We start from the raw sequence: 21,822 nt of genomic DNA, 5'->3' as shown, positions 1-21,822 counted from the left end.
CACACACGGCCCAGCAAGCCCACTCTTCTTGCATGCAGCCTGGCGACCCAAACATGCATGGCCCGCAGCCCACCCTTAATGCCATATAAGGCCCTGTTTCTCCTTTGGTTTCTTCACTCCGTGCAGGCCTCAAGTCTCTATGGTCGTTCCTCTTTCTAATTAAAAGCTTGGGCTTGTCTTGTATTAGGTTGCTCCATGGGCTTCAAAGCCCTTCTCCATGTGCATTGCATTAACCCACAAAGCTTACGGGTTGCACGCATGGCATCTCACACACGACCCAGTTCATTTAATATTGCGCACGACTTTAATTCCTAGAAATTATCCTACAATAATAAAATACCAATATCTATAAATTTATGGCAAAATAGGATAATTAACTCAAATAGGCTCAATTTTGAAATACTAAATATAACTAGACATTTAATTAAAATTATAATCTTTAATGCATGAATTTAAATGCCCAATTACGCATCTTTGACACGTAATCAGCAGCAATCATGTTATTCAAGTGGAGTTAGGGTTTTTGGGCAAAAATGCTAGGAGTTCTATCTCAGGTCAACTGTATCATGGTATGAATGGGCATGTGATGCAGGTGGGGCAACAAATTCAGGGCAGAGATGAAATAGTTCATGTTGCAGGGAGTTTCAACTCGTTAGACTAGCAGAATCATCAATGGGCTTGTGTGCACTATCAAACCACCACTTGGGTATAACATTAGCATACTGGAGTTTTATGCATTCATTGCTATCAACAGCAAAGTTCCTACTATTTTTCAAGTTGCAACGCATGGCAAAGGGAAAAAAAAGGTGGATGAGTGCTATGGTGGAGGAAATGGAAGTATTACATACGTACTAGATGTGTGAGTTGGTGAGGCTTCTAGTTGGGAAGAGGGTGACAGGATGCAGTGGAGTGATGTATCTATTTTGTATGAATGACATGTTATTGGCTGTGAATGCTTTGACTGAGGCTTATCAGTTGAGAACTCTGTTGAAAGGTTTTGACATGAATGTGTTGGATATGACCAAGATAGGTCTTGGTTTGCTGATTCACATGGACAGAGTTGTAGGGAGATTAGTGTTATCTTAGGGTGGTTTTATGAACGGAACTGTAGGGAGACTTTGTTTGCTGTCTTAAGGGGTTCTATGGAGAATCGTTGTGAAATGTCTACCACTCGGTACCTAAGGATAGGCTGTGATGTCTGGGATATGTCAAATGTCCCCTATGATTGTGCAATGGGATGTTTCAGCAGGCAACTGAGTGGACTGTTACTTGTAAGTTTTGTTGAGGACTATGCAGGGGGCTTGGGAGATATAAGATTTGCAACATCTTTTGTGTTTACTATTGTGGGATGGTCTTGTTGGAAGCTTAGGGTGAAGTCTTTAGGTATTGCATTTATAACTGTATCGGGGTTAATGGTAAAAGCTGAAATTGTCAATGATAAGTTCAAGCGGCATTACTTGGACTTGGTGTTTGTCTCCAAGTGCTAGAAGGGAGAAGGACCCAGCCTAACATTCTAAAGTCAAGGTGGAGCAACGAGATATGTTTTTAGGTTCTCCTAAGGGGTGATATTCGTCAAGGTGGAGATTGTTATATTTTTGTAGTTTATATACTTGAAGGAGTGCATAAACAAGGAAGAAAACATAGTTAAAATCACTTGTGTTGATGGAGCAGTAGCAATCGGTCGACTGATAGGCCAAATCAGTTTACTGAAAAGATAAAGAGTTCATAACAATTACATTCTGTCTAAATTAGTCGACTGATTGTCCAAATTTGTCGATTGATTGGCCCAATTTGTCGACTAATTGGCTCGAAACAATATGTGTAGATTTTTGAAATTTGAATAATTAGACGTTATTATGTTTGGGTTTTGGGGGGAAACCTCCAAGGGGGCTTATATATAATATGTTGTATATAAAGATAGAAGTGTGGTTGAAGAGAGAATTGAGAGGATTCTTGTATTACTCTTGTAATTTCCACAAGAAGATAGTGAATTCTTGTCATTTGCTTCTGTGGATGTAGACATTATCGCATCACATAATTCCTGGTGTCATTGTGATTCCAAATCAGTTTACTGAAAAAATACAGAGTTCATAACAATTACATTCTGTCTAAATTAGTTGACTAATTGGCCAAAATTGTCGATTGATTGGCCCAATTTGTTGACTAATTGGCCCAATTTGTCGACTAATTGGCTCAAAACAATATGTGTAGATTTTTGAAATTTGAATAATTAGACGTTATTATGTTTGGGTTTTGGGGGGAAACCTCCAAGGGGGCTTATATATAATATGTTGTATATAAAGATAGAAGTGTGGTTGAAGAGAGAATTGAGAGGATTCTTGTATTACTCTTGTAATTTCCATAAGAAGATAGTGAATTCTTGTCATTTGCTTATGTGGATGTAAACATTATCGAATCACATAATTCTTGGTGTCATTGTGATTCCAAATCAGTTTACTGAAAAGATACAGAGTTCATAACAATTACATTTTGTCTAAATTAGTTGACTGATTGGCCAAATTTGTCGACTGATTGGCTCAATTTATCGATTAATTGACCCAATTAGTTGACTAACCCAATTAGTTGACTAATTGGCTTGAAACAATATGTGTAGATTTTTGAAATTTGAATAATTGGATGTTAATATTGCTGGGTTTTGGGGGGAAACCCCCAAGGGGGCTTATATATAATATGTTGTATATAAAGATAGAAGTGTGGTTGAAGAGATAATTGAGAGGATTCTTGTATTACTCTTGTAATTTCCATAAGAAAATAGTGAATTCTTGTCATTTGATTCCGTGGATGTAGACATTATCAAATCACATAATTCCTGGTGTCAGTGTGATTGTTCTTGCTTTCATTTACTTATAGTGGTTGTGGATGAATTTTGTATATTCATCATTTGCTGTATTGTGTTTTTGATTCTTTATACACAAATATATATTCCGCTGTGTATATTTGAGGGCCTATTTTTCAGAACACATCCTTCCAAGCAACATTCACCTTTACATCAAGAAAATCCAATAGAGCAACACACAAATTGGCATCTTGGGTAGCAGCAGTGAAATTCAAATATGAGATTCCTTGATCATCCACCAATCCCTACTTAGGAGATGGCAACATTGCTTAGAGATTCTTATTCCTCAATTTGCTATTCTTGATTGCCTTTGCTCCTTTTTATGTTTATTTTATGTCATATTTTGTTTTGTGGGTTTATATATATATATATATATATATATATATATATATATATATATATATATATTTACACATGCTCTTTGTTATCACCCTCATATGCACCTACCGACATACAAGTCACCTGCAAATTGCTTATGCACAAAATATTTAATAATATTTATGTAAAAAAGCCTGCTAATTCATCTATGAATGCATATAAAAAGAAAATTAATAATCTAATTAGAGTAAATTCGTTGACTTAATCATGGCAAGAGAATTTTAGTTAATATTTTTTTAGGTAGTTGACTCTTTGAATTTTAAATTGTGAGAATTTAATTTTTAAAGTATAAATTTTAACTTTGATAAAATTTATAAAAAGGAATTTAAACTACACTAGATGTAAAGCTTTAATAAGAATTTAAAATTATTATAATTTTTAATTTAAAAAATAAAAATTATTACAATTTAAAAATCTAAGGAATAAAGTGCAATTAAATTGAATTTTAGGAAATTGCAGTTTAATTCACTCCTTTAACTTTATAAAGTAGGAACTAGGCAGTCTGTCATGTGTATATTTTAAAAATGTAGTATACAAATATAATAATGATTAATATAGCGTCAATTTCAAAAGTATTGGCGGATTTATTATAATCATACTTTATTAATACGCACAAATAAATTACTTTTTCTAAGTCGTTCGTGAATGGGATTTGATAATAAGGGTTGAATTCCGGATAGGAGAGGGAGAGGGAGGCAGGAGAGGGAGAGAAACCGTGTGCTAAAGCGAAGGATCTGGTAATAGTGTTGATGCTTGGAGACGGTGAGATACTCTGATCCTCTCTTTTCGGGGCTGTTCGGGTTTTTTGGTTCCACTGTTTGGGTTCTCTTCGTTTTCAGTTTGTAGATCTCTCAGATTTCATTTCTCCTTTTGTTGTTGGTTGTCCTTTCTTATGTTTTAATTTCAGGGGAATTTTTTTGTTAAGAAAAAAAAAACCTTCTACGACTTTGTTTGGACTTTGGGTTTTCATGTTTGTCTTCTGATTCCTTAGTTTCTTGCAATAACAAGAGAAAAAAACAAACAGAAATTTTTTGAGTTCTCACTGTTTTGTTTTGCATTCTTTTCTTTAATTGGTTTTTTTTGCTAAGCTAAGGTTTCTTAAAGTTTCTCTGCCTTTTCTTACAAGGTATTCGACAGAATCCACATTTCCCTTTGTTTTGTTGACTTTGAGACTCTCCTTCCTTTTAGTTTTTGTTGCTTGTGCAGAGTTTTTTTCCCTCCTTTTTTGACTGTAGTGCTTCTTAACTGCAATTTTTCGTGCGATTTATGTGCGTGAAAATGTTTTCTGGGTTTTAATTTATGGTTTTTCTTGACATTCTGAAGTTGGCATAGATTTTAGCTTTAGCTGTATGCATATAGAGTTAGAATTGTTGAACCTTTTCGTTTCTGAGGCCAGTTTGTGTTGTTGCAGTGTTGTCGAGGAAACCTCTGATCTGGGGTTCTACTAAGATTTGAAAATCGCAGTTGAAACAATGGATCTTGATTTTGGTTAGACTCCTCACTGTTTGAGCTCTGTAACCTTTTAATTTGCGGATTAGTTTTCTAACCTACAGTTTCTATTCCACACAATAATTCTTTACGTATGTATGTTCTTTCACTTAACATGAATCACAAGCCGACATCCACCCAAACACCATCACATGCACATCTAGGTATGCCATTCTGTAGGTTTTTTCTGATTCATTGTCCTGAAAATACAAGTGTTCCTGCATTCTAGATGCTGTACTCTTGAACTACAATCAGGCAATTGTCATGCTCAATTTCTGTATATATCATTCGTTTTGGGGATCTGTCAAGCCATTTTCTCCTTATTTGATGCGTTACTTCTTAGAATTGTAGAGCATTTGTTTTATTTTCTATTTGTTCAAATGATATTTGCTTAATAGAAGCTTAATTCAGTTGCTTCTTAGGATGATATAAAGAGAGATTGTTTAAGTTGATTTATTTTTTGATAAGAGCGAGCTTGCTAGAAATAGATTAAACTATAACAAAGTTTAAGAACTGCAAAATTGCTTCTAATAAAACCTGTTATTTTAGGCATCCTTAAATCCATGTACGAGTTTATTTTCTTTAGGAATCACCTTTACTTGCTTTGTGCTGCCCCATTTGACCTCTTTACTTTCCCCCCCCCCCCCCCCTCCTTTATTTTGTTCCTTCGAGTTTTATGCTTTGTAGCAGAAATTTGAATTAATTTTTTTGGAATGCAGATGCATGGATATAAGCATGTAATTGCCTGTGTCCATCATTCAACCTAGGTGGATTGTAATTTATGCAATCATATTGAAAGAAATATTAGTTTCTGGGGTGTCTTTACATTGGCATAGATGTCATTCCGCAGCATTGTTCGTGATGTAAGGGATGGTTTTGGAAGCTTATCAAGACGGAGCTTTGAGGTTAGGATTCCTGGTCAACATAGGGGGAAATCCCATGGATCAGTCCATGAGTTGCAGGATCAGCCTTTGGTAATCCAGAATAGCCCTTGGGCTAGCCTCCCACCTGAGCTCCTACGCGATGTAATTAAGAGACTGGAGGCTAGTGAGGGCACATGGCCTGCTCGCAAGAGTGTTGTTGCCTGTGCTGCTGTTTGCAGGTCATGGAGAGAAATGTGCAAAGAAATTGTCAGAAATCCTGAATTTTCTGGGAAGCTTACATTTCCAATTTCCCTGAAGCAGGTATTGTGTTGTTTTGATTTTTTTTTTGAATTATTATGTGTTATTGAGTTTTATACAAGAACTGCCCTCTTGATGCAGCTGCTTTGCAATTAATCAAAAGTTTTGTCTTTTGCAGCCGGGGCCTCGGGATGGAACCATTCAATGTTTCATTAAGAGGGATAAATCTAATTTAACCTACCACCTTTTTTTGTGCCTTAGCCCAGGTCAGCTTTTGTTACAATGATTCAAGTGCAACTAATTTGTGAATTTGTCATGCTTTTTAGCAGTCAGTTATCATTGTCGCATAATGTGGTTTTGAAAGTTCATTAATAGTTTGTGCGGCAGTATAATTATGTAAAATAACATTTTTTAGATGAGAACCTAATTATGGAATTTATGTCTTCTTTTGTAAAAATTTTTAATTGGTTAAATAATTTTAGTACTAATTATCTTTGATCATCATAGGAGATTATTAATATATTGCTATTTGGAACCATGCCGCTTTTATACACTGGCTTAGAATGTAACACCCATTCTGCTGGTGTATGTTATGGAATAGAGGGGGTGTGGGTGGGAATATTTTTAAATTTGAGCAAACAAAATTACAGTTGGAACACATGGATAATAAAAGGGTGCTGATGAGCAATGCAGTAGGAGTTGACAGTTGAAGCTTGAGCTGATGTTGCATATGAGGAAAATTTTGAAAACCAAATGCTTTTTGCATTACTCTTCTTTTTTGCATGGTTCTCTCTCAATGTGGGAGTCGCTCTTGTACATCTATGTGGCGAATGAGGGGAGATGATTTATCTGCATTTGGAGCAATTAACTATTCTTTGCTGCAGAGATAGTGACACATCTGTTAAAAACGGTCATGACATCTAATAGAAATCTTTCCCTCTCTCTCCTCTTACCAGTTTAATAGCCCAAACAGTTTATTTCTGCGTATGTGCAATCCAAGATAATGAATGATAGAAACATGGAACTTTCTTGACTGAAAAAGACATTTAACTAGCCAGGTAAGCATTGTTGCCGCATTGATGTTGCCTTATCATAAACAAAATTCATGCACGTGACCTCATATCCATTATGTGTTATTCCATGTTGGACCTTTTCATCTGTATTTGATTACTTAGAAATATATAACTGTGGGAGCAAAAGTTAGGGTTGCTTGAGAAAACAAGATGTCTGGCTAACCACATATGGCTTCTATCCCTTTTTCTTCCATCACTTTTTGTTGTTTAGTGGGGAGGGGGAGTGGTGGGTAGTGCCAAATGAAACATAATAATTCCATGGTAGGTAGTTGTGTAGCTATTGGAAACTTTGCTTAATTTTTAGGGCAAATCAAATTCTGATTGTCTTGATTACTAGCTAACTGAGGTTGATTATGCACTCTGGCCCATTTCTCCTAAATGACTCAAAGGTCAGCAAGGTTAACAATGTCTAGGATCGTTCTCTTTCGTACCATAAAGAATTTGTTCTGCATGTTTGCTTGGAAATCATCAATTATTGACTGTTTAAACTATCTGTATGTGCTTCTCAAATGGTTTGCATCAAGGTGTGGATGTGGCCTTTGATAGAAATAGAAGTAGTAGGGGTGGTTATGGTGGAGGTGGTAATTTATGGTCTAATTAGAAATTTGCTGCAGGCAACTCAAAATTAAGCATATATTTTAATAAAATCAATGAATATGGTGGCACAAGCTAGCTTTTCAATAAACTTAATTAACGTATATATGACAATTGTTTAAAACAAAAGGAATATAATAAGGGAGAGAGAAAAAAGACTGAAAAGTAAGGTGTAGTCCCAAGAGGGGGGGTGAATTGGGTTTTAAAAGTTTTTTTTAATTCCTTTTATAGATTCACAACTTATTGTAAGTTTAGTACTCAAACAAGGATGATTTGTATTACAATATCAGTTAGAAATCAATATTCACTTTTAAAATTTTAAGAATGAGTAAATCAACTTGATCTTGCAGTAATGTTAAATTAACACCCAACCAATAAATTGATTCAATCAACACAAACCAATGATTCACAATGTAATGCTTTCAGCTTTTGAATAATTCAATCTTCTCAACAAGATAACCAAAACAAGATTCACACTAAAGAATGAATTTAGCAAAGCTTCCTAGATTCAGCGATTGAGTAACTCAAAGTAGAGTTTGATAAGAGCCCTGTTTTAATGAAGCACAATTGAAAATTTTAACACTCTTCTGAAACTCAGATTTTAAATAAACTTTCAATTTATAATCTTGGGTGTTAATCAATCAACGTACTCCCTTATGGTTTCCGCAATAAGTATTGATCAACCAACGTACTCCCTGTTGGTTTCCGCAATCCCAAGGTCAAATTAATTTTTGATTTATTTAATATCCAATCCACACAATTTATAGATTTGAAATTAACAACCACACAGTTATATATGTGCAGGAAATCAAAGAGAGTTTAGGGAAAGAGAGTGAGACAGAGTTTTTTATGAGGTTCGGTTTATACCCAGCCTACGTCCTTGCCTTAGGCATTACCACCTAAGGATTCCACTATAGCGTTCCTTTATGGGTGGAAGTTGGAACAAACCGTTTTACACTCCTTTGACGGGTAGGAGCAGCCTTTACAATCTCTCCTTCAATAGGCTAGAGCACGTCTCTCCAAATAATATCTCACGTTTGGTACAACGATCCAATAACCCGAATCGTCAAAGAAAAATCAAGAAACAAATTGGTGTACAAGACACGCTCAAAAGAGCTGGTTAGTACAATTTAAAAACAATATACTTCAATCAAATAACAATATAGAAATATGAAGCTCAAGTCTATATATCACTGGGGTTCTTTCTTAGGTTGGATAACTCAGTAAAAATGCAAAGACCCGTGAGCTTTTCTCAGCAAACTTGCGGCAAGTAATTTAACAAGAGTATAGGCAAGGTAGCTTTGAAGAGTAGAAAGAATTTGATTGATTTGCTACTTGTAGGTTGTTGGTGTGTTTGATCCTTGGGTTTAATCATTTATTTATAGAGTTTAAAGAGTATTTTTCGTGTTGTCCAAGTTGCTTAGAGTATTTCCCAAGTTTTCTCAAAGTTTGGTGGCCAAGAAATCACTTTTGGAAAGTTTTAGACGCTGTTTTAAAATAGCCATTACGAGGTTCAGTCGCCTGAACTTGAAATTCAGTGTACTTTTGAAGTCAGTATTGGGTTAGTCGACTGACCAGACAAGGGTCAGTCGCTTGAAGTTGTTCTATCTGCGTTCAGTCGCCTGAACAGATAAGGTCAGCCGCCTGACAGCTTCGACCACCTTTCTGTATTTTGATCGTAATTTTTTTTGTACAATTGAAATAAGACGTTTTTGGTATCAACAGAAAGTTAGAGAAAATTCCACAACTTTCATGTTGAACACTTTTTAAGATAAGGAGTGTTTGATAGAGAAAAATGTATATCAATGCGGATATAGAAAAAATAACATAATTTAGAAAGTCTTGTTTTGGTGCTTTTCATTCCAAAAATAATTGTAACATTTTTGAAATAACTTTTGACCTTATAAGAATATTTTTCAGGTATTTTAAAAGGTATCTAGGTCTAAGAAATTAACCTAAGAGTTTCATGCATCCGTATTGAAATTGTTTGAAATACTTACATAAAGACTTATTAAGACTTTGACATTCTAAGCACTTAAGTCTTCATGCTTGTCTTTCTTTCACTCCATCTTGTCTTCAAGCTTCGAGCTTCATCAGATTTTTCTATCTTTGAATCCAAGCTTTTCTTTCTTCAATTTTCTTTTGTTTCATCATGGGCCAAGCATAATCTTCATGTGAGCTTCTTTACAAACCTTGAGCTTGATAATCTCTTTATGAAAGCTTTTGAGCCCTGAAACGTATCTTAGCAAAACATTTTAAGATCTTTTGCTTTATTATCATCAAAACAAGATTCATAAGCCTTGTTAGGCCAACAATCTTTCCCTTTTTGATAATGACAAATAAGGAGCAAAAAATTGAGTAAGCCTTAAAAAGGCTCCCCCTTTCAATAAGCATTATCTTAACACCATTTGCAATATCAAGATCAATTTCAATATCGTGCTCATATATCAAGATTAATTGTCATGCTCATGTACATCATTTAATAGTTGAGCCAATATACATGCTTAGGTATGCAGTGTCATGCTAGTGTCATGCTTAATTTTTGTCAAAAAATTCTCCCCCTTTTGACATCAATAAAAGATTAAAAAAAAATTATAAATATCAAGCAATGAGCAACCATAAGCAAAAATTTGTATTCATCATGCATAAAAAGATAGACAATAAGTCCCCAAAATAACATGATATAATATAAATGATTTTATATCAGATTTTTTAGTGATTTGCATAAGTCATGATATCATTACATAACAAATCTAACTCCCCCTAAATGAAATGTATTTCATATTCAATAAATTTATAATTTCATTCATGAAGTATAAACTATGTATTCATGAAGGTGTCAAGATTATCAATCATGCTTTTGAATTTATCATGCCATGCTCAAATATCAATTAATTTCATGTAAGTGCTCATGGATACCAATATCAAGAATAATACTAATATCATATCAATATCATCAATATCATAACATGCTCATGTTTAACAAGTTATTTCAATTTTGCAACTCAATCTCTCTCTCTTTTGGTTTATCATTTTATCAAAGCTTCAAATGACTTTCTTGATTTCGAAGATAAGCCTTGTACAATCCAAGCTTTCTTGATTTGTGACCAATAATACCATTTTTGTATTCATTTGTTTCAATGTTATAGTCGTCAACAAGCTCATAATCTCTTCTTTAAGATTTTCCATTTTGACTAGTTCAATATCCTTGTATTAAATTGGATTAAGTAGCTTTCCATATATTGAACAAGGAGAAATTTTCTTCTTATATTTGAATTGGCTATCTTGAATTTGGTAGGCTATGGAGGCATCCCTTTTCAATTTAGTATAGATTTAGCTTTCTTAATTTCTAAAAAGGGAATGACTAATCCTAATATCTTTGGAGTCCTTAGTTTGTGAACTGGGTTTTTTATCTAGGTACCCGTACTTTCTTGGGTCCGGATGGTTTACCAAGAAATATTTCTTTTACTTTCCAAACTTGTTTAATTTTCACACCCTTTCTCTTTAGTGGACATTCAAATTTTATATGTCCCTTCTCTTTACATAGAAAACATGTGGTGTGAGTGTAAGCATTTGAGGAGGTGCTAGCATAGTCTTTTGAGGCTTTTGCAAAGTACCCCATGTAAAGGTTCTTTTTCCTTGTATTCTCAACTCCATTGAATCTTATGCCTTCTTTATTCAAGGACATTCTTTGTGCACCAATCATTTTATCAAGATTTACTTTTCCTCTAGTGAAGTTGTAAATTATTTTATTTTGATCCTTAATTTTCTTTTCAAGATCGTAGATTTTCGGGTCTTGTGTATTTTTACCCTTTTCTTGATTTTGAGACATTTTGCTGATTTTGTTTTCTAGTTTAGAAATATATAGATCTTTCTCCTTATCAATGGAAGTTTGGGATCTTAGATCTTCCAATTCTTTCATCACCTTTTTCATTCTTGCTTTCTAATCTCTTAAGTTTTAAATCCTTTTCTCTTTCAGTAAGATTTTTAGATTCTAATTCTTTCATAACAGTTTCATTTTTATTTTTCAATGAAGTGTATCGTTTAATTACTTTAACAAGAATTTTATGAACCTTGAATAGTTCACTTTTTAATTCTTCATAAAATGGCACACTCTCATCATTGGATTCATCATATGAGCAAGATTCATTGTATGAGTCATTTAATGATTTGGATATGGAACTTTGTTCTTCATCATCGTCCCATGCCATAAAGCAAGTATAAGCAACTTCTTGGTCACTTGATTCACTTTCTGAACTACTGGAACTTATATTGTTCCATGTAGTTGCCTTCATTGTCTTTTTCTTTTTCCTCTTAGAATTCCTCTTAAGCTATGGACAATTTGGTTTTATGTGTCCAACTTTCTTGCAATTATAACATGTAGGAGGTTCTTTCCTTGTTTCTTTCTTATTAGTTTCTTTTTCATCTGATTTTGAGTCCCGAAATTTTCTTTTATTCTTCTTTCTAAGGATTTTTTGCAAGTATCTTGGTTATGAGGGCTATATCGTTATCATCCATTACGTCTTCATCTTCATCGCTAGAGCTTTCACTCGAGGCTTTAAATGCAATGGATTCCTTATTTTTAGATTTTCCACTTCTTTCGTTTATTGCCATTTCATAAGTGAGTAGAGAACCTATTAATTCATCCGGGGAGGTGTTTTTCAAATTTCTTCCTTCATTTATTGCAGTGGCCTCTGGTTCCTAAATCGGTGGAAGTCCTCTAAGAATTTTTCGGATCATCTCATAAGTTGAGTAATTCTTTCCTTAGGCATTGGGTGAGTTTATTATATAGGTGAACCCAGTATACATACTAGTGATGGTTTCATCCGGGTTTATCCTAAAGGCCTCATACTCGCTTGTGAGCATGTCGATTCTATTATCTTTAACATCAACCGTTCCTTCATAGGTTACCTCTAGTTGATCCCATATTTCTTTAGTTGATTTAGATGCCATGACCCTATTGAATTCATTTACATCAAGAGCACAATATAAAACATTCATAACACTTGAATTTACTTGCAACATCTTATGGTTATTGTCGGACCTTTCTTTTTCCTCTTTAGTTATTTCTTTGTTATCTATGTTTTTGGTAGGGACAATGTCACTGTGTGTGACAACTTTCCAAGCCTTCCAATCCATGATTTGCAGGTATATCCTCATTCGTTGTTTTCAAAAAGTATAGTTGACTCCGCAAAAGAGAGGAGGTCTATATGAGGATTGACCCTCAGCAAAGGGAGCTACGCCTAGGTGTGCCATAAAGATCTTTGTCACTTCTAGGTTAAGATTTGTTACAACCTTGCTCTAATACCAATTGAAAAGTAAGGTGTAGTCCCAAGAGGGGGGGGTGAATTGGGTTTTAAAAGTTTCTTTTAACTCCTTTTATAGATTCACAACTTATTGTAAATTTAGTACTCAAACAAGGATGATTTGTATTACAATATCAGTTAGGAATCAATATTCACTTTTAAAACTTTAAGAATGAGTAAATCAACTTGATCTTGCAGTAATGTCAATTAACACCCAACCAGTAAATTGATTCAATCAACACAAACCAATGATTCACAATGTAATGCTTTCAGCTTTTGAATAATTCAATCCTCTCAACAAGATAACCAAAACAAGATTCACACTAAAGAATGAATTCAGCAAAGCTTCCGAGATTCAGCGATTGAGTAACTCAAAGTAGAGTTTGATAAAAGCCCTGTTTTAATGAAGCACAACTGAAAATTTCAACACTCTTCCGAAACTCAGATTTTAAATAAACTTTCAATTAATAAGTTTTGGGTGTTAATCAATCAACGTACTTCCTTATGGTCTTCGCAATAAGTATTTATCAACCAACGTACTCCCTTTCGGTTTTTGCAATCCCAAGGTCAAATTAATTTTTGATTTATTTAATATCCAATCCACACAATTTATAGATTTGAAATGAACAACCACGCAGTTATATATGTGCAGGAAATTAAAGAGAGTTTAGGGAAAGAGAGTGAGACAGAGTTTTTTACGAGGTTCGGTTTATACTTTAAGCTTCATTAGATTTTTCTATCTTTGAATCCAAACTTTTCTTTCTTCAATTTTCTTTTGTTTCATCATGGGCCAAGCATAATCTTCATGTGAGCTTGTTTACAAACACTTGAGCTTGATCTCTTTATGAAAGCTTTTGAATCCTGAAACGTATCTTAGCAAAACATGTTAAGATCCTTTGCTTTGAACAAGATTCGTAAGCCTTGTTAGGCCAACAAAGACTTTCAATGAAAGGATCAAGAGAAGTCCACAAAAAGAAAAGACAAATAATGTGAAAAAGATTGATGGGGGAAAAAAAAATGAAAAGATTACCTAAGCTACCTAAACAAAAAAAATCTCTTTTTAAATCTTTTCCTCCATAATTAACTGAATGCGTCTTATTCTTTACCAGTTACCACTTAGTTACCACTTCTCAGTTGATCTACTTGACCTACTGGTGTGAACTCAAGTCCATATGATCTACAAGTTTTTGGGCTTCAATATCCTTCCCATTGATACTGCAGATGAGATGGGTTGGTGAAACACCACCCCTATTCTATTCCATAACAAGGTACTTGTCACCTATATCATCTTCCATGAAACTAGGAGCAACTTCCAGACCATGAAGTGAAGTTGCTGCACATGAGATTATCACCCGCTAAATTAGAGGAATGGAAACATATCTTATGTTTCCTGAACCTCATGACGGGCAAACTCGCTGGTTTCATTACCATTTTAATCAAACTCCATTTATTTTTCCCCTTAAGACAACCATCCTCACTGACCTTTTCATCTCATTCAATCATCTGAGCATTTGACATTTCCAAAATACACAAATGCGCCTGCATATGTCATTTTTCAATAAATGGATATGGTGTTGTGATAATAATAACAATAATAACAATGATTTAAAGCATATGTTAGCAGCTCAAAATTAAATTAAAGCATATGTCGACAATGTCAATAAAATTGATATTGTATTGTAACGTTGCTGTTGAATGAACTTAATAAACACATATATTGGTGATGTTTTTCTTTTCTTGTGATGTATGAAATTTTCTCGGGATATGCTTTTACAATGCTTTGCTTTTCCAGCTTTGCTTGTTGAAAATGGGAAATTTCTTCTTTCTGCAAAGCGAACTCGGAGAACTACTTGCACCGAGTATGTGATCTCCATGGATGCAGACCATATATCAAGATCAAGCAGCACATACATTGGAAAACTGAGGTACTCTATACTCCCTGCCCCAATTGTGTGCTGCTGCATGCTTAATTTTCCTGTTGATGGAAGAATATTATGCAGCATGATAGCTGGACAAATATGTCATTCAATTAAAAATATCCCAAATGCACAATATTGTTTTTTATTTCTTACAAAACTTTTCAAGGAGTATACGCTTTTCCATGGTTTACAGCTAATGTCTTTTTTGTGACTAGTAGAGAATTTTTTAAGAATATCATTGGAGGGAGGGAGGAACATCTGATCAAGAGGCGCATCTGGTCTATTGAATTAAAAATTGGTCCCTCAAAATTCATGTTTACAAGAACATCAGTGCATTCAAGCGCATTGTCTAAAGGGAGGGAGCTCTATTATTGCTCAAGAAGTGCATGGTCTATTGAATTAGAAAATTGATCCCCTCAAAATTCATGTTTACTGTAACATATCAGTTCATCCAAGTGCATGGTTTATTGAATTAGAAAATTGATCCCCTTGAGGAAGCAGCCACTAAAAGAGTTGTGCATAATGCAGGAAATCAATTACACCTAAGAAACAATGTTTAGGTAGTGGAGTCAGGGAAATTGCTTTAGATCCCCTCAAAATTTGTGTTTAAAAAAACATATCAGTGAATCCAAGTGCTTGGTATGTTGAATAATTGAATTAGAAAATCAATTCTCTCGTAATTCATGTTTATCAGAACACAGCAGTGCATCCAAAAGTATGGAAACTGGTTCTATCTTCCATAAGCAATCACAAAATGAGTTGTGCATAAAGCAGGAAACCAATAGCATTTAAGAAAGTGTTTAGGTAGAGCGAGGGAAATTGCTTTAGATTGTCATGTTCAAACCAAACCGAGGGAGAGAGTGTGGGTGCCCTATGATTTTAAGTAGTGCATGGTCTTGCATTAGTATATTGATCCCCTCGAAATTTAGGAAACCAATAACACCCAAGTAGTAGTATTTAGGTAGTGGAGTGAGGGAAATTGCTTTAGATTGTCCTTTTCAAACTAGTACAGTTTATGTATTAAATTTGGGATTTGAAACTTGACTTCTGCAAACTAGACTGAGTTATTCTAGACGGGAGAGAGCTAAAAAGTTAGCACAAATAACTAGGATCAGATTAGCAACTTGGAATATGAGACTTCTACAAGTAAAAGCTTGGGGATTCTGGATGCAATTATTAGAAGAAAAATTAAAAATTTACCTAATTTGCCTTCAAGAGATGAATTGGGTAGGGAAGAAAGTTAGAGAAAATTGAAAAATCAGGATTTAGACTTTGGTACACTAGAAAAGATAAGATGGAGTGGAAATCATTGTAGACAAAGACCTATAGATAATATAGTAGATGTTAAAAGAATAGGGGATAAGATCATAAAAATTAAGATAGTTCTAGGCCTAGATATAGTAAATGTCATTAGTGCGTATGCTCCCCAATTAGGCTTTGCAACAAAACTTAAAAAGACAATTTTGGAAAGATATGGGTAGTATTACACAAGGGATATCAAGGTCTGAAAAGACATTTATGGGAGCTAATTTAAATGATTTCATTGGAAAATGATGGTATAGGTTATGTGAGGATTCATGGAGGTCATGGACATGGAGACAAAAATGAGGTTGGTGAGACGATTTTAGATTTTGCCATGTCTTATGATTTGGTTATATTGACTACCTGTTTGGCTGTTTTATAAAAAAAGAACACTTAATAACTTTCAAAAGTGGGTAAAATAAAAGCCAAAGAGATTTCTTCTTATTTTGGAAGGAGGATTATCTATCATGTAAGAATGGTAAAGTTATCCTGAGTGGAAGTTTGACAATACAATGTAAAGTCCTAGTATTAGATATATATTCTAAAAAAATGGAAGAGAAAGAGTAACATAAATCAACGTAAGAGGACGAGATGGTTGGAGCTTGAAGTGAGAAAATATAGTAAAAGTTAAAAGGATAAAATGATCGATGAGAGTGATTGAAAAATAGGGGTAAGGTAGATGCGAACATTGTATGGAATAGAATGGCAAACTCTATCACAAAGCTGGCAGAAGAGATTTTAAGTGAATCTAGAGAAAGATACTCGAGCAGTAAAGAAAGTTGGTGGTGGGATCAAGATGTCCAAAAAGCCGTTAAGGCAGAAAGAAACTAGTATAAAACATGACAAAGTTGAAGGAACATAGAAAAGCTTGAAAAGTATAAAAAGGCAAGAAAAAAAAAATGCTAAAAAGGCCATTACATAAGCTAAACATAAAGCTTATGATACTTTATATGCTAGACTAGATACAAAAAGAGAAAGAGACATTTATAAACTTGCAGGAGCTAGAGAAAATGCAAAGATTCAGCTATTGTAAAATGTATAAAGGATGAGAATGAAAATGTATTAACTAAAGAAGAAGACATAAAAGAGAGATGTCAGAGATACTTTAATAAGTTGTTTAATGAAAATAAAATTGAAAGCTTGAACTTGGAAGTGACAAAAGAGGAAAAGAGTAAAAATAGGAGAACTATTGACGCCATTAGAGTCACTGGAGTTAAGATGGCTTTAAAAAGGATGAAAAGTGGGAAATTTATAGGACTAGGTAACATACCAATTAAAGTTTGGAAAATGTTTAGGGGATAAAAGAAATATGTTGATAACTAATCTATTCAACAATATTATAATAACCAAGAAAATATTAGAGGAATGGAGGAAAAGTGCATTAATACCTTCATAAAAAAACAAAGGTAATATTCAAAATTGTAATTACTATCGTGGAATTAAGATTATGAGTCATGTGATGAAATTGTTGGAAAGGGTAGTTGAATAATGAATAAAACTAGAAACAAGAGTTTCAAAGAATCATTTTGGTTTTATGCCTATGAAATCAAAAGCATAAGCTATTTATCTTTTAAGAAAATTAATGAAAAAAAGCTTAGGGAAAAGAAGAGGGACTTGCATATGATTTTTATTGACCTAGAGAAAGCCTATGATAGAGTACTTAGGGAAGTTCTTTGGCGGGTTAAGAAAAGAAGGGAGTTTGCTATAGATATACTAAGGTTATTAAGGATATGTATGATAGAGTAACGACTAGTGTTATGATTATAGGAGGGGATTCTAGAGAATTTCCAATTATAGTAGGTGTACATCAAAGTTCTACCTTGAGCCCTTATCTTTTTTTACTTTAGTGATTGACGAACTCACTAGGAGTACCCAAAACGAGATCCCTTGGTGTATGTTTTTTGCAGATGATATTTTCTTGATTGATGGAAGTACGAGTGATTTGAAATTAAATTTAATTTAGAAATTTCGAGAACTGCTTTAGAGTCTAAAATGGTATAACTAGAAATAAGAGCCTATATGAAACGTAATTTAGTAATGTAAGGAGAAGTATTGGAGATAAGGTTAAACTTGATAATCAAGAAATTAATAACATTAATAGACTTTGTTATCTTGGGATTTATTATCCAAGCGGAAGGAGAAATTGATTAGGATGTAACACATAGGGTTAAAACAGGATGGGTAAAATGGAGGAGTGCGTCAGTCATGTTTTGTGACTGTTGAATATCCTTAAAATTAAAGGAAAAGTTCTATAGGACTGCTATATGGCCCGCCATGCTTTGTGGATCAGAATGTTAGGCAATTAAGAAACAATATGTGCAAAAAATAAAAGTTTCCAAAATGCGAATGTTAAGGTGGATGAGAGGTATAACATTAAAATATAAATTGAGTAAATAACATATACGCAATAAGTTAGGCATACCATCGTTCGAAGACAAGATAAGGGATGGGCGATGTAGATGATTTGGGCATCTAAAATGGAGGCCAAGCAGCACTTTAGTGAGTTATTGTTGGGGGTTATTAAAAGGGGTACGGGTAGAACTAAAATAACTTGGAATGAGATTAAGAGAGAAGACTTAATAGCTGATAAGTTAGAGGAGGATAATGCCATTGATTGGGTGAATTGGTGGAAAAGAATTTATGTAGCCCTAGTGGGACTCGAGGCTTGTTGTTGTTGTTGTTGTTCTATCTTCAAAGATGCTATACTATACTTGATAGTATGGTTTACATGGTGTGGATTTACAAATTCAAATTTGATATGTAAACTATTGCTTTATTTTTTGGAGCTAGTCATTAATTTTTTAAAAAATATATTTGGAGAAACATTTGATAAAATTTCTCGAAATTGATATTTTGGGTTGTTTGAATTGTTGGGATATGGTCAATGTTTTGGGCATATTCTACTATGAAAAGATATGAAGGGTGGTGTATTGGTGTAAAGGCGAATGTGCCTGCAATGATGATTGGAGCAACATATAATAAATGCACTGATGGACAGATCTCTGAATTCAGATGAATGTAGATTCCAATATTGTGGTTGATTGCATGAATCTTGCTTGATCTCCTTTATATGGTTTTTATTTTTCCCCTTGTAATCACATGTTGACAGTAGTTTTCTGACTTGGTTACTCCCTCCTTTGTGATTTGCATGAGTCGCACCAACATATGCCTTACGAATTCTGTTGATAGTTATAATATTCACTGTTAGATGGCTTCCCCCCATTTCATCATCAGTTTGAGCTACCTATGGCTGCTCGCTGAGACATTTATTTCCTATTTAATCTTGCATGTCCTGTCATAACAGCTGCTCTCGTTTTTCCACTTGTCGTTTGATGGAGATATTTACCCATTGACTGTTGAGTATTCATCAGTTAGGTGGGATGCTGTATTTTTTTAATTGATTGTTATTTCAAATAATTTTTTCTAATAAATGGTATAATTATTGTACACCCATATTATTTCTCTTTAGAGCCTACTGTACTATGCTAAAAGTTGTGATGCAAAGGGCCTCATTTTTTCCTTCATATGTGCAGTTTTAATGCTACTATCTTGTTCACATGTTTTAACCCCTGCATGTGGTCCAAAATTTAATTGAAAAAGTACTCTTTATTGTTTCAGGTCAAACTTCTTAGGTACAAAATTTATAATTTACGACACACAGCCTCCGTATAACAGTGGCCACCTTTCTACACCTGGCCATACAAGCCGTAGGTTTTACTCAAAAAAGGTCTCTCCAAAAGTCCCATCCGGAAGTTACAACATTGCGCAGGTGACTTATGAGCTGAATGTGCTTGGTACAAGAGGCCCTCGCCGGATGCACTGCACAATGCACTCAATCCCTGCCTCTGCTCTGGATCCTGGTGGTACTGTTCCCGGCCAACCTGAGCTGCTGCCTTGCTCCCTTGAGGATTCTTTCCGGAGCATCTCCTTCTCCAAATCAATTGACAACTCTACGGAGTTTAGCAGTTCCCGTTTCTCTGACATTTTTGGATCTCGTGATGAAGAAAATGAGGGTAAAGAGAGACCCTTGACTCTTCGGAACAAGGCACCAAGATGGCATGAGCAATTGCAGTGTTGGTGTCTTAACTTCAGGGGAAGAGTAACTGTTGCCTCTGTCAAAAATTTTCAGCTGATTGCTGCTGCACAGCCTGCTGCCGGTGCACCAACACCATCCCAGCCTGCCCCAGCCGAGCATGACAAGATCATTCTGCAGTTTGGTAAGGTTGGTAAGGATATGTTTACCATGGATTACAGATATCCACTTTCTGCATTTCAGGCTTTCGCCATCTGTTTGAGCAGCTTTGACACCAAATTAGCCTGTGAATAGAAGAAAACAAGGGGAAAAGGACAATTAAAATGGTAGAACATTTAGTCTTTAATGGTTTTTCATTGCATGGCATGGCGTGCGGTTGTGCAGTTAATGTGCAAAGTCATTGCAGTTTGAAGGGTGCAAAACAATGTGTGCACTGGGAGGATTTTGTAATTTTCTTTTTCCTTGTCAAAACCCTTCATCCCTTTCTTGTTGGATTGGTGTTCATCCAATCTCCCATTCGACTTTTTAAGAATCAAATGGGATTTAAAACTTGTGTCTGGGGGGAGCATGAAGCTAAAGCTTTTGAGGGAATGTGGACGTTCGAGGGCGTGACCTGATGATACCTTTAGTTGTCAGGTGAGACTTTGTTTCTCGTTTCCATTCCATTTGGTTGGCAAGCCCTAATACTTTATTACAACAACGCTAATACGGTATTATAACTAGCCCGTCGATAATTGTTTTTCAGCTCCATTTTTTACTTAAGACTATGGCCTGTTTGGGATATATTTTTTTTTAATCTAAAAAAAAAAATGGGCTATTTGCTTAGGTTCATGATCTGTTTAAAAATAAAAAGATAACAAAAAAATAGTCAGTATTTGTATGTGGAAATAGTTTTACTTTTCATTTCTAATTTTTGAAGTAATTAAAAGCATATTATTATTATTTTTTTTTTTACTTTTAAAGTTTATATAGGGAAATTGAAAGATATCCTTTAATTGTTTTCTATATTTTTAATTTTGTATCTTATTTTTTTGAAGCATGGAATTTTAATGTTCAAATTGAAACTCAAAGCCTTGAAAGTTATGCATTTTCATTTATTGCCAAATCATTTACAAAAAGTACATTCCATGCTTCTTGGCAAGCCAAGAGCACCTATGACCATGGCATCTTGAGCACGTCAAAATGGCCCATTGCATTCCCCAACTCATGTCACAATAGAAGAAGATCTTAAAACTCCATTTGCCGTCAATCCCATTTGCCCTATTATTATATCATCTATAGTGGGATCTAATTAACTAGCATAGCGGTTGATGTAAAATTGATACTTCATATTAATGTTGCTAGCTCTTTTGTTATGTATGCAAATGGCACCCCTACTCTATATGCCTAAGATTTGACAAGGAATATCACAAAATATGAATTAAATTATGTATATAATTTTAAATAAGATATTTTATCCATTGCGCATCAAAATCTAAAACATTCAAAACAGAGGTGCAATGTACGGGCATATCAACATATAGTATCAAAGTATTGGAGGATTTTAATTCATTCTGTGAAAAAAATGACTCAACAAGTGAAGTGATGACTATGTCGTGTGAGTTGTTTTTTGGAAATTAGTGTTGCGGCGTCTTGACGAGTCAGCTGCCCACCGGATGGACATATTCCGAATTATCTTGACATGGATGGTAAATCTTGTCTTTGAGGGTTTTGTAGATTGATTTTTTTGAAATTGTCACTAGCCTATATTA

General features: G+C 34.5%; 1 protein-coding gene across 3 annotated transcripts; it reads left to right on the top strand.

Annotated features, from left to right (window-relative positions):
- The first annotated feature begins 3,744 nt into the window (after nt 1–3,744).
- LOC131161977 (tubby-like F-box protein 8) lies at nt 3,745–20,620 on the top strand. 3 transcript variants are annotated; one of them, XM_058118057.1, is made up of 6 exons: nt 3,745–3,997; nt 4,647–4,723; nt 5,443–5,907; nt 6,023–6,110; nt 14,610–14,742; nt 19,657–20,620. In XM_058118057.1, exons 3-6 carry the CDS (start codon nt 5,560–5,562, stop codon nt 20,363–20,365), a joined length of 1,278 nt encoding a protein of 425 aa, XP_057974040.1. In that variant the 5' UTR covers nt 3,745–3,997; nt 4,647–4,723; nt 5,443–5,559; the 3' UTR covers nt 20,366–20,620. The 3 variants fall into 3 exon arrangements, with proteins under 3 accessions (XP_057974040.1, XP_057974041.1, XP_057974042.1); XM_058118059.1 differs by having other exon boundaries at nt 3,781–3,997; nt 5,574–5,907; XM_058118058.1 differs by lacking the exon at nt 4,647–4,723 and having other exon boundaries at nt 3,763–3,997.
- Nucleotides 20,621–21,822: the final 1,202 nt, after the last annotated feature.

The sequence above is a fragment of the Malania oleifera genome, chromosome 8 (assembly GCF_029873635.1).
Source record: "Malania oleifera isolate guangnan ecotype guangnan chromosome 8, ASM2987363v1, whole genome shotgun sequence".
In the NCBI taxonomy this organism is placed as follows: Eukaryota; Viridiplantae; Streptophyta; class Magnoliopsida; order Santalales; family Ximeniaceae; genus Malania; species Malania oleifera.
Note: the sequence above shows the minus strand (reverse complement) of the source record. Positions and strands in the feature narration are given on the sequence as shown.